The sequence below is a fragment of the Mustela nigripes genome, chromosome 16, assembly GCF_022355385.1.
Source record: "Mustela nigripes isolate SB6536 chromosome 16, MUSNIG.SB6536, whole genome shotgun sequence".
Taxonomy (NCBI): domain Eukaryota; kingdom Metazoa; phylum Chordata; class Mammalia; order Carnivora; family Mustelidae; genus Mustela; species Mustela nigripes.
This window is the reverse complement of record NC_081572.1, coordinates 3,548,413-3,559,946: the sequence shown is the minus strand read 5'-3', so window position 1 is coordinate 3,559,946 and position 11,534 is coordinate 3,548,413. Positions and strand designations below refer to the sequence as shown.

General features: G+C 56.1%; 1 protein-coding gene across 2 annotated transcripts in view; it reads left to right on the top strand.

The window, feature by feature from the left end:
• BIRC5 (baculoviral IAP repeat containing 5) overlaps window positions 1-7,840 on the top strand; it is an 8,793-nt gene extending 953 nt beyond the window's left edge. The window contains exons 2-4 of one of the 2 annotated variants that reach the window (XM_059379021.1): window positions 503-612; window positions 2,009-2,126; window positions 7,361-7,549. In XM_059379021.1, the coding sequence (XP_059235004.1) occupies window positions 503-612; window positions 2,009-2,126; window positions 7,361-7,450 (318 nt within the window). In that variant the 3' untranslated portion in view covers window positions 7,451-7,549. Of the gene's footprint in view, window positions 1-502; window positions 613-2,008; window positions 2,127-7,360 lie in introns of both variants that reach the window. The other variant, XM_059379020.1, reaches the window with a different exon arrangement.
• The last annotated feature ends 3,694 nt before the right edge of the window (window positions 7,841-11,534 follow it).

Sequence of the window (11,534 nt, the reverse complement as noted above, 5' to 3'; positions counted from 1 at the left end):
GCTACGGGCTCCTGCGCCCCCAGATGACCCCGCCCGCTGTGGGCTCCCGGCCGGGGCGACCCCTCTGCTGCGGGCTCCTGGACCCCCAGAAGACCCCGCCCTCGGTGGCTCCCGGGCCCCCCTCTCCCCGTGGGCTGCCAGACCCCGGGACGACCCCTCCAGCGGTGGGCTCCCGGGTCCGGGGTGACCCCTTCCCTCAGTGGGCTCCCGGCCGGGGCTACCTCCCGCTACGGGCTCCTGGACCCCCAGATGACCCCGCCCGCTGTGGGCTCCCGGCCCGAGGTGACCCCCTCCAGCTGTGGAGGCCCAGCCGGCGCGACCTCCCGCCACGGGCTCCTGGACCCCTTCCTCCGTGGGTCTCCGGGCGACCTCCCGCTACTGGCAGCTGGACCCCCAGACGACCCCGCCCCCTGTGGGCTCCCGGCTGGGGCGACCCCTCCCTTCCTGGGCTCTGGGATCCTAGAGCTCCTGGCGGGGCCTGAGCCTCCGCTCTCCCCTGCAGATGGCCGAGGCCGGCTTCATCCACTGTCCCACTGAGAACGAGCCCGACTTGGCCCAGTGCTTCTTCTGCTTCAAGGAGCTGGAAGGCTGGGAGCCGGATGATGACCCTATGTAAGTCCCCCAGGCCAGCCTCGCTGGGCTTCCAGGGCGCCCCGCTGGGAGCTGGGCCCGAGAAAACCATGCGAATGTCCCAGACACTCGGTGAGGGAGCGGCTGCGGCTTTTGCAGCTCGTGTTGTGCCCCTGTGACGGCCAAGGGACGGATTTCTGTGCCGGTGCCCAGCGGCGCTTAGGCCTCTTCCGACCTGACTTGGCCCGACGTTCTTGGAGGACTGTCCTTGACGCCTGTCGGGTCTGGCCCGTGGGGGAGTGGAGCCTGCGGGTTGAGCGGGTGTCGGGTGCTTTCCCAGCTGGAGTCTTCAGATCTGAAGTGTCCCGGAGCTGCCACTCACGCCAGAGAAGACACTCCCAAGGGGTACCCTGGCGGCGTTTGGGGGTTTGTTCTTTAAGGCATCTAGAGCCGTTTCTTTTAATTCCGTGTGTGTGTTGGCACGGACCCTGATGGCTGTCCGGCATGAGACCCCACCTCCTTCTCTGGCTTTTGCCCCCGTTCACACCCTGTTGTGGCCACAGCGTTAGTATTTCCTGTAGAGAATCCCCCACACCGTCTCTTCTTGGCCAGAAGAGAGTTGCTTTTCCCTGATGTGCTTGCTCTTATGACCCAGTCTCTCTTTTTTTTTTTTTTTTTTAAATATTTTATGTATTCCCTTGACAGGGAGAGAGCAGAAGCAGGGGCAGTGGCAGGCAGAGGGAGAGGGAGAAGCAGGCTCCCCACTGGGCAGGGAGCCCGATGCGGGGCCCGATCCCGGGATGCTCAGCCGACTAAGCCACCAGGTGCCCTCGTGACCCATTCTTGACTGGGCTGGCACGGTGCGCGTATCGGGATCGCCGAGGGAGTACCCCTTGTGATCCTGGGAGTGAATTTCTCAGTGCCGGAGCACGTTCAGACGTCCATCCTATCGGCTGTCCTCTGGGGCTTGGTGCGGCTGTGTGTTCATTCCGGTGCTGTTCCGCTCACACTGCTGTCCTCTACGCAGGGGTAATTCGCAGGGCAGACAGTGAGGCCGGGGAGTTCCCCGGAGAAGCCTGGCCCGCGAGCAGATCCTGTAACAATTCCAGGGAAATGGGGGAGATTACTTCACACAGTTCCTTCCTCGAGGGTTTTAGAGGGACTTGAGGTGTGCTGCCCCTGCCCTTCTGTACCACTTTTCCTGCTAATTGCTGCAGGACTCCAGAAAAATCCCCTCAGCCCTAAGCGCAGTGGGAGATGCCCCGAGAGAGGGCAAGCCGGGCGTGGGCTGTGGGAGCGTGCCTGGGACCCAGCCGTGGTCCTGCGAACTTGAGCGAGCAGAGGGAGGCACGTCTGGGAGCCGGGAGCTGGGTGTTGCTGACACGCTCGCTCTTCTCCCTTCCCCTGACTTTTCTCTGGTCCCATATTGATTTTTTAGAGAGGAGCACAAGAAGCATTCGTCTGGTTGTGCTTTCCTTTCTGTCAAGAAGCAGTTCGAAGAATTAACCCTCAGTGAATTTTTGAAACTGGACAAAGAGAGAGCCAAGAACAAAATTGTACGTATTAGCCAGAGCGAGACCCAAGGGCCAACCCCGCTGAGCACTGAGTTCTGCGCCCTCGCCCCGGAGCGGCTTTGTTTTCCTCGGAAAGCAGTGTTAAGCCCCTCGGAGCCATCTGTCCTGGAATGTGGTCTTGGGGTTGTTCCCTCTTGGAAGATGTGTTTAGTACGAGGTCCTCTGGTGGTGGGCGGTGGTGGTCAGGCTGGCGTCCGGCCTTCAGTGACAGTCTGTTGTGTGTTTGGGTGTGGGCATGCTGGGGCAGAGGGTTTGGGGGCACGTAGTAGCATGTCGGGGAAGGGGCGTCATGGGTATTGGGAAGAAGAGGCTCCAGTCCAACTGGACCTTGGGATCAGGCATCCTGGGTTATCGGGGGAGAGGAGGGGTGAGGCTGAGGGTCCACAGCGGGATGGGTACCAGGCAGCCAGGGTGGTAGGGAAAGTCGGCTCCCAGTTAAACCTGAATTTCAGGTATAGTTCGTGTTTGGTGTGGATGTATTCTAAAAAAGTTACTTGTTTTTGTAAAGTTTATGAAGTTTCAATTTACTGGGCATCCCTATTTTTATCTGCTAAGTCTGACAAAATTACAGAGAATAAATGTTTGGGTGTTTGCTATCCTTGTAGCAAAGCACTGGGCTGGGAGTGGACATCCTGGTTCTGTCCCCGCCACTCACGGACTCCATGAGGTCAGGCTGGTCTTGGTTGCATGCGGAAGACAGATCCCCGTGATTTCTGAGACCCTTTTCTGGTTGAAAATTTATGTTCCTTTTTAGAGATGATTATGAAATAGTTCTGTCTAATATAGGATAAATGCTGAATACCAAATTTTTTGTTAGGAAAGTGGAAGAACTTGGCAGTCAGTGTAGCATGTTGTGGAAGAGTGTTTGCACAGTGGGGCCTTGAGAACCGCAGGGCGGGAAGCGGGCCAGGGAGAGACTTCTAGGTCAGGGTCAGCACAGCCTCCGCAGGGTGCCCCTGGTAGTCAGTATTTTAGCCTTCATGGGCTGCAGGTTTCTGTCAGATACTCTTTTTCTTTATTCCTTTTTTTTTTTTTTTTAAGATTTTATTTATATAGAGTGAGAGAGCATGAGCAGAGGGAAGGGGCAGAGGGAGAAGCAGGCTCCCCACGGAGCAGGGAACCCCATGTGGGACTCGATTCCAGGATCCTGGGATCATGACCTGAGCTGAAGGCAGACACTTCAAACAACTGAGCCGCCCAGGCGCCCTCTAGTAGATATGATTCTGTTGTTCTTGTTTTCACAACTGTTTAAAAATGTGAAAACCATTTGTAGCCCAATGACTGAGAAACAGGCTGTGTCCCATGGGCCACAGTTTGCCAAGCCCATTCTAGATGAGAGACCAGCCTGTTTACTTAGGGGACAGTGGTGAGAAATCTGTGCCCCAGCAAACAGAAGGGGGATCGATGTATAGCCCAGGGAGAGGCTGAAGCCAGACTGTGGCTTGTGCGCTGAAAAAGACAAAGGTTGTTCGGTGTTGCAACAAAGAGAGAAGGTTGTTGTGACAGCACAGCTCCAATACAGTGAGTGACCCACTGCTTCTAGGCCCCATGGTCTGGTGGGCAGAGCCAGGTGCCTGTGGGGAGAGGTGACTCACTGGAGCAGGAAGCCCACCAGGTCGCCACCATCTGCGGGAACAGCGGTGGGGCCACGCCAGAGCAGGGTAAACAGGCAAGTGAGAAAAGTGGGGGATGGGAAGAAAATGTTTTGCTTTCATTGTGCAACTGTTCCTGTTCTCCCCAAGTCAGAATACAGGAAGCTTAAATTTTTTTTTTAAGATTCTTATTTATTTGAGAGAGCGAGTAGTCGAGCACCAGCAGGGGGAGGGGCAGAGGGAGACGCCGACTCCCCGCTGAGCAGGACCCTGGGATCACGACCTGAGCCCAAGGCAGACACTTAAACTCCTGAGCCACCCAGGCGCCCCAGAACCCAAGATACTTCAAAAGGATGCCTTTGTTGCTGTTGCTTTGTTTAATCACAAAACAATGCAAACTTTCAGGAGGGAGACTCAAAAGCTCCATGCTATGCTAAGGGCTAAGTGGTGGTCACCACTGTTTACTGTGTTTCCTTCAGATAATTTTTAAATTTCTGTATTTTAAAAAAGACTAAAAAGCGTATGCTGCTCATACTTTCCCTAATCAGTTTACACAACTTACACAACAGGGAGTTTGTGAGCCTGGGGCCCTCACTGTACCGTTGTGATGTTGCGGAACTGTGCTTGCCAGCACTGTGGCCGTCACTGGGCATGGCTTTGATGACAAAGACTCTGTAGAGGGCAGGTTTCCGTGCTCTGGTCACACAGTGTTCTACCTGCCCAGTGGAGGGACGTGGCCACTTGCTGCAATGCTGCATGGCACAGATAACAGAATAGTTTTGTTGTTGCAAAGGATCCTGTGGGACACGCTGTTCTAGAGTACCAGCTGACTGTAAGATCTGCTGCAAATAATTATCACTAAGGTAAAACTCGGGTCCCCTCGTGTCCCCTTGCACTTGCCCATGTGAACAGATGGTCATGTCTGGGGTCAGAGCCACATGCAGGGAACTGGCATAACCAGAGGTCTGTCTGCTTTGCCCTGGAGCCCCCAGGTGGGCAGTCGAGGGCACGTCACTCCTGAGTGTGGGCTGGCACGCAGACCTCGTCTGTTCTGTGAGGGTCAGTACGGTTGGGGGGCTGGCGTGTTCAATCGGAAAGTCAGCTCTGTGGTCGCAGCATGTGGTTTAAGGTAGTCGTTTATTGGACAGTTGAGATAACTGTATCGGGTGAGCAGATCCTGGAGACGAGGCACAGATGTTTGCTGTGATGCCGTGGGTGTCTGAGGCCCCAGACTCCCACGGGAGGTGCCGCTGCTCGTCCGTGTGACAGGATCGCTGAGGGAGCCGCCCGCCGGGGGCCTGACGCCGGAAGGTGTGCTGCCCCACTGGACGGCCTCTAGGCTGGGAGCGTGCTCCCTGCTCAGGACATTCCTGCTGCTGCATCGCCACCTCTACCTTTTGAGGAAAAGGAAGTAAATTAGAACCAGTTAGAAAATAAACCAGTTCAGGGGCGCCTGGGGGGCTCAGTCGTTAAGCCTCTGCCTTTGGCTCAGGTCATGATCCCATGGTCCTGGGATCGAGCCCCACATCAGGCTCCTGCTCAGTGGGGAGTCTGCTTCTCCTTCTCCCCTCCCCCTGCTTCTGTTCTCTCTCTCGCTGTGTCTCTCTCTGTCAAAAAAATAAATAAAATATTTTTTAAAACGAAAAGAAAATAAACTAGTTCAGGGAATGACCTGAATGGGAGCAAGCAGACCTGCGTCTGTGGACGCTAGTGATGAGGGAGAAAGAAGCCCAGGAGGAAGGAGGAGACACCGAAGCTCCAGATGGTAAACTTCTGCTCAGTGAACACTATGTTTTTAATAGCGAGTTTCCGGGGTTTTTGAAGATTTATTTATTTATTTTAAGGAGAGAGTGGGAGGGGCAGAGGAAGAGGGAGAATCCCGAGCAGACTCCTCGCGGAGTGTGGAGCCCGATGTGGGGCTCAGTCTTGCGACCCTGAGATCATGTCCTGAGCGGAAATGAAGCGTCAGATGCTTGACCGACTGAGCCACGCGGGCGGTGCCCCATGAGTTTCTGATTTTTCCTTCAATCCACCTTTATTAAGAAATTAGAGGGGCACCTGGGTGGCTCAGTTGGTTGAGTGTCTCGCTCTTGATTTTGACTCAGGCCATGATCTCAGGGTTGTGGGATCAAGCCCCGAGTTGGGCTCTGTGGTCAGCGGGGAGCCTTCGGGGGATTCCCCTCCCTCCCCCTCTGTCCCTCCCCCTGGTCACACACACGCATGTGCACTTTATCTCGCTTCCTAAAATAAATACATCTTTTAAAAAAGCGTTTAAAATGGAGGTATTGACGTCCATGTTGTACAGCCGTGTACATCAGGGCTTAATTAATTTAAGCTTTATTGAAAGAGAAGAAAAAAATAAAATAATATATTTTAAAAGGCCATCGTCAGGGCCCCTGCCTGGCTCAGTTGATGGGCCATGCAACCTTTAATCTCATGGTTGGGAGTTTACGTGCCATGGTGGGCGCGCAGATTAAAAAACAAAAAGACCACGGTCGTCTTTCCATATCCATAGAGACGAGGCACTCGGGTTGCAGGGTTGTCCGTTACAGGGCACACCACTAATTGTCCGATGCCGTTCTCTTTTTCGTGTCAATTTATTATTTTATTAATTTTTCTTTTAATTAATAATTTTAAGTAAGCCTTATACATGGCAGCAAAATTAAGATACACAGAAATACTTAATGAAAAGTGATTTTTTAAAGTTAGCCTCTAATTAGAAAACAAACTTAATAAAGGTCTGTTAGCTTTTTTTTTTTTTTTTTTTTTTTTAAGATTTTATTTATTTATTTGACAGAGAGAGATCACAGGTACGTAGAGAGGCTGGCAGAGAGAGAGAGAGGGAAGCAGGCTCCCTGCTGAGCAGAGAGCCCGATGTGGGACTCGATCCCAGGACTCTGAGATCATGACCTGAGCTGAAGGCAGCGGCTTAACCCACTGAGCCACCCAGGCACCCGTCTGTTAGCTTTTTAACGTGTCAGAGAAATCCAGGAGAACACACATGAGGGTTGGCAGAGAGGTTCCTGGATCTGCTGATGGGATCTGGCATTTGTCCCGGCCGGAGCACTGAGCGGGACAGACAGGTCAGAAGGCAGTGTCGGCTGCGGGAAGCAGAAGACTCTTCTGTTTCAGGAGAGAAAGCCGAGGCTCGGCAGTGTCTGCGTGGACAGGAGGGGGCTCTGGGCCTGAGCTGGGGGAGCTTCTGAAGCAGTGTGGGCGGTGGTTAAGATTAGGAATGTGCCAGAGCCTAGCTGGGCCACCTGCACACCTCTGGGGCAGTGTGGTCCTCGTCATGGTAGAGCGCGGGCGGTGGTGACCTCTGCCTCATGGGGAGCCGAGCGAGAAAGCAGTGCGCGTGTGTGAAGCAGGTGAAATGGTGCTCAGGGCACGAAGGTTGCGGAGTATTTTCTTTTATGATTATTAGGAAGTAGCTGAGGTGGGGGGCTCGTGAGTCGGGATATTCAGCCCCAAATAGCGGGGGGAGGGCGTTCTCCGCCCTAACCCAGCGCCTGATTTGTTAGGGGCTCAGTCAATGTCGCCTTGTTCTTTCCACGTTGGTCTTATCTACAGGGTGTGATGGGGAAGCGCTCAGCTCGGTTTCATGCGCCTCTTCTTTATTTCCAGGCAAAGGAAACCAACAGTAAGCAGAAAGAATTCGAAGAGACGGCAAAGAGAGTGCGCTGTGCCATCGAGCAGCTGGCCGCCGCGGAGTGACCCCGCCGCCGCCGGGCGAGCTGCTCCCCGCGTGGGGCGCGCACCCTGCCGGGACCCTGCCCAGCGCCTTAGGAAACAGGAACATCCACGATTTGAAATTAGAATATTTAAGCTAGACTTTTGCTTTCTTCTTGAAAGCAGTGCCGGGGCCGCTTCTCTTCGGGCCGCTGAGTCCAGGAACCGATTCTCTCATTTTTCTTTGGTAGTTTTTGTGCCGTTGGTTCCTGGGCTCCTGGGGGTGAGAGGGTGAGCAGTGTGTTCTGGCCGCGGAGCCCTCCCACGGCGCAGCGTCGGCTTCAGGCTGGCAGCTGGCCGCGCGGCCTGAGCTTTGATGCCTGAACGTAATCATGGGTCTGTTGCGGCTGCACAAATAGAGAATTAAGGACGCCATTTCAGATTTTATTTGTCTGATGATCTGAACTTACGGTGCGCATTTCTTGTGTCCGCGCTACACTGTCTCACTTGGGTATGTCCAGGGCCTGCAGCGGTCCTCTCCCCGTCGGCTCTGGTACAGAGGCCTCCCGCCTTCCGGAGCAGAGCAGTCAGAGCGCCATCCCTGCCGGGGCTCTGAGGTGCTGAGCGTGCGCTTCCTTGCCTGTCTTGTCGTTTTGGAATTTTCACAGGGGAGCTAGGAATCCAACCCCGGGCTGCCTTGGGCCCCCAGGTGTGCCAGAGCCCTTCCGGCGCCGAGCCCCCGTGGCGGGGTGGGGTGGAGGAGGCCTGATGTCTTGACAGCAAAGCCAGCCTCTGGCTCGGAGGGCAGCCGACCGTGCGTCCCTCCAGCGCGTACCACGGGCCCATGGCAGGGTTGTCACATCTCTAACACAACGAAAAGGTCCTTAATGCCAGTGCCCTTTCCAGAGGCCTGGCTCCTTGCTCTGAATGAGCTGTGACGCGGTGGGGCAGGCAGGCCTGGGCAGGGAGACCCGCGGAAGGGGTTCCTGGTCTCAGGCTCCCAGCGCTCTGCAGGTGGCTACTTCCCTCTCCCCACGCGGGTTAGGTGGCCGGTGAGGCACCTGTGCTTCTCCTGCGAACCCCCGTCTAGGAGGACAGAGGGATCGATTAATCTAAAAAGTGCACTGGAAATGTCTTTTAGAGGGAATTTTTTGTAGATAACTTAGATATTTTGTTCGTAGTCTACAAGATCATGGATTTCCGTGACGTCACTTAACCTCGGCGGCTTGGTGCCCCTGAGCTGCGGTTTGCTGGTCTGTAACGCGGGGTCCCGAAGCCTGCACCACTGCAGCTGGCCTTCTGTGCGGGTGCGGGAGGCGTGTGTCAGGGGGCCTGACACAGCGTCCCAGCTTCTCGGGCTCTGCAAAGCCGCTCTCTTGTTGTGCTGGAATTTACTACTTCGCAGAACAGCGCAGAGTACAACGAGAGCGAGCGCGAAGCCCTTCTCCATCATCGGGGCGATCCGTGGGAGCCTCAGGTGGCTCTGGAGACGGGGCAGCCGGAAGCAGGAGCCGGCACGCGCGAAACTGCTGCCGCATTAGACGCCCTCGTCTGCCGGCCCGGCTCGAGGCTCCTGCCCCAACAGCAATGCAGAGGCCCGAATCCTTTTGAAATCACTTGACTCTGAGCCGTGGGGACTTGGTGGGCTGCTGCGGGTGACCTGTCAGCCCCGGGTGGCCGTGTCTCCGCGGCTACTACCCGCTCCCCCGCGCATCTGCCTTCTCCCTGTGCTTGTCCCTCCCCGAGGCCGGCTCACACGCGGCTGAAGCCTGGTGTTCTGGGACAGACTGAATCCGTCCCTCCACGAATTGGAGCTGCAGGGTGGGTTGTGAACGGTTCTACTGGAGGTCATCTTGTTGTTTTCGGAAAAATAAAAACCATTTCATTTGAAACACAGCTGCAGACCCTACTGGGTTTTTAAAATCCTGTCGGGTCTGTGTGGTGGTTCCTGGCCCGCCACATGCTGCTTCCCACCCACAGGCTTGCGGGGCCTTGGGGCTGGGATGAGCCCCAGCAGACAAGAAGCCGGCCCTGGCCTACAAGGCCCACCCGTATGTGTCACCTGTGCCCGTACCAGCTGTGAACTGGCCCTGCAAAATGCGTTTCAGACTCCACTCTTTCTACCGCATCTGTCAGACAGGGAGGAGCTCGGAGGATATTTGCTGCAGTGGTTTCTGTTGGAGGGAGAAAAGTTCTCTAGCCTTTGTACTCTGAGCTGCTTTATTTTGATGTCTGTGCCCATGCGTCACGGGTCCTTCACTGTAACAGTAGCCCTTTACCGGTGGCTCCGTAGAGAGGCTGACCCTTTGCGCAGCGGGCAGTGATGGGGTTCTCGGCTTCGGCAGGCCGGGCTGTGGAGCAAGACCCAGCGGGAGTAGGCCACCTTACACGTTCCCCTCCTACAGAGGTGTTGTCTAGAGGCTGTGTTTATCCCCGGGCCTTTGTGACTGTCCTCTTGAAGCACAAAATAGACCTCTGTTAATCAAGCCAGAAGCCTTTGCCAAGGCCGAAAGCCTCAGGATTTTTTTCATATATGTGTCCCTTTTTGCATTCTCCAAGTCTGTGAGAGTCTGGAAGGGTCGTGACAGATCCTTAAGGGCGGGCACATGCAGAGCACGGTGTACGCTGCCGGCCAGCCTCGGGATCCGAATCCTCCCGCTCTCCCCAGCACTGACGAGTGCCAGCCTGACCCAAAGTGACCTGCCAAGCGCGGAGCCTTCACACAGTGCCAGCAGGTTGGTACCCCCTTGGGGTGCTGACCACTCTGCAGGTTGCACTTAAAGAAGTCACAATTTGCCGGTAAAGTCTTAGGTGGTCTTACCTGCATTTTGTCATGCAGAAATAGAGCCTCGCAGAGAGGTGGAGAAGCTTGTCCAAGATCGTATGACAAAGGTCAAGGACGGGACCCAGGCCCGCTGGCCCTGGAGATGGGCCCTCCCTGATGAATGATGCGCCCCTGCCTTGCGGGTGTGGCCGGGGTCGGCTGCCTGACTCCAGAGCCGGGCCTGGCTCGAAGCCATCCCCATGCCGTTTTTTGGACTGCTTTGTCAGGCCTGCACTCTGCGGAGCGGAATCCGACCCCCAAGGATTCCATTGATCTTCCTAACACAACATTTTAAAAAATTTCGAACTGAGATTCATGGGCACTTGGAAAGACGGTCCAAAGGGGCCCCAACAGCCCTTCACCCAGCTTGCTCTGCTGCGACGACCGTGAAACGTCTGTGCTTGCTTCTGACGTGGAAGGTCTGAGCTGAGACGAGGTTCCGTTGTGCAGGCACCTGGCTCTGAACCAGTGTCACCATCACAAAGGGTTTCTCGTCTGGGGCAGGGGTGGGGGAAGGAGAGGGGGCCGTCTTGTTCTTAAAGCAACTGCACGGTTGGTTCCCCGCCGGTTCCCCCGCGGGGCTCAGCCTGCAGCATTTGGGCCAGTTTTCAGCTGACCAGCCACACCAGGGCCTTAGCTTCTCTGTGGTTATGTTCCCCTTGACCCCCAAGGCGGGGACGTCTGTCCACTCATTCACTCCGATGCTTGAGCGCTGACAGGAGCCACGTGCTGCGCCCGGGACCCGAGTGACAGCCAGGGAGGACTCAATCTCCCATGGAGAGCGCAGGCTCTAGGCCACAGCCAGCAAATAGCCGTGTGACGACGCTGCCTTGAGTAGAGCACGGAAGGCCCGAGCTGTCGGGACCGGGAGGAGGCGGCTGACAACCACAGAAGGGAAAGCTGTGTCTGGCGCGGGAACAGAAGCGTGTGCTCCGGGGACTCCGGTGCATGTCGCGATGTGCGGCCCTCCCGTTTGCCGGGTAGAAAGCTGCGTCTGGGGCCCGTGGGCAGACCCTGGCGAGTCTGACGTGACCCTGAGGTATCCTTCATAGATCCTATTGCTTCCTGGGATGAGACTGACCCCGTGTGTGGCCACCTCCCCGCCTGCGCCGTGGCCCACGGAGCCTGGCCGCCAGCCGCATCAGCGTGGAAGACCTCTGTGTCCGATCTACGACCTCCGCCCCTTGAGAGCCCTGTAGCATGGTTGGTTTTGGCCAGAACAGCGTCTCAATGAGTCTCCCGAGGAGGACTGGCCCACAGGGCACCCCGATTGCATGGCACTGGCCCGTGGAGGAGTTTGCTGAG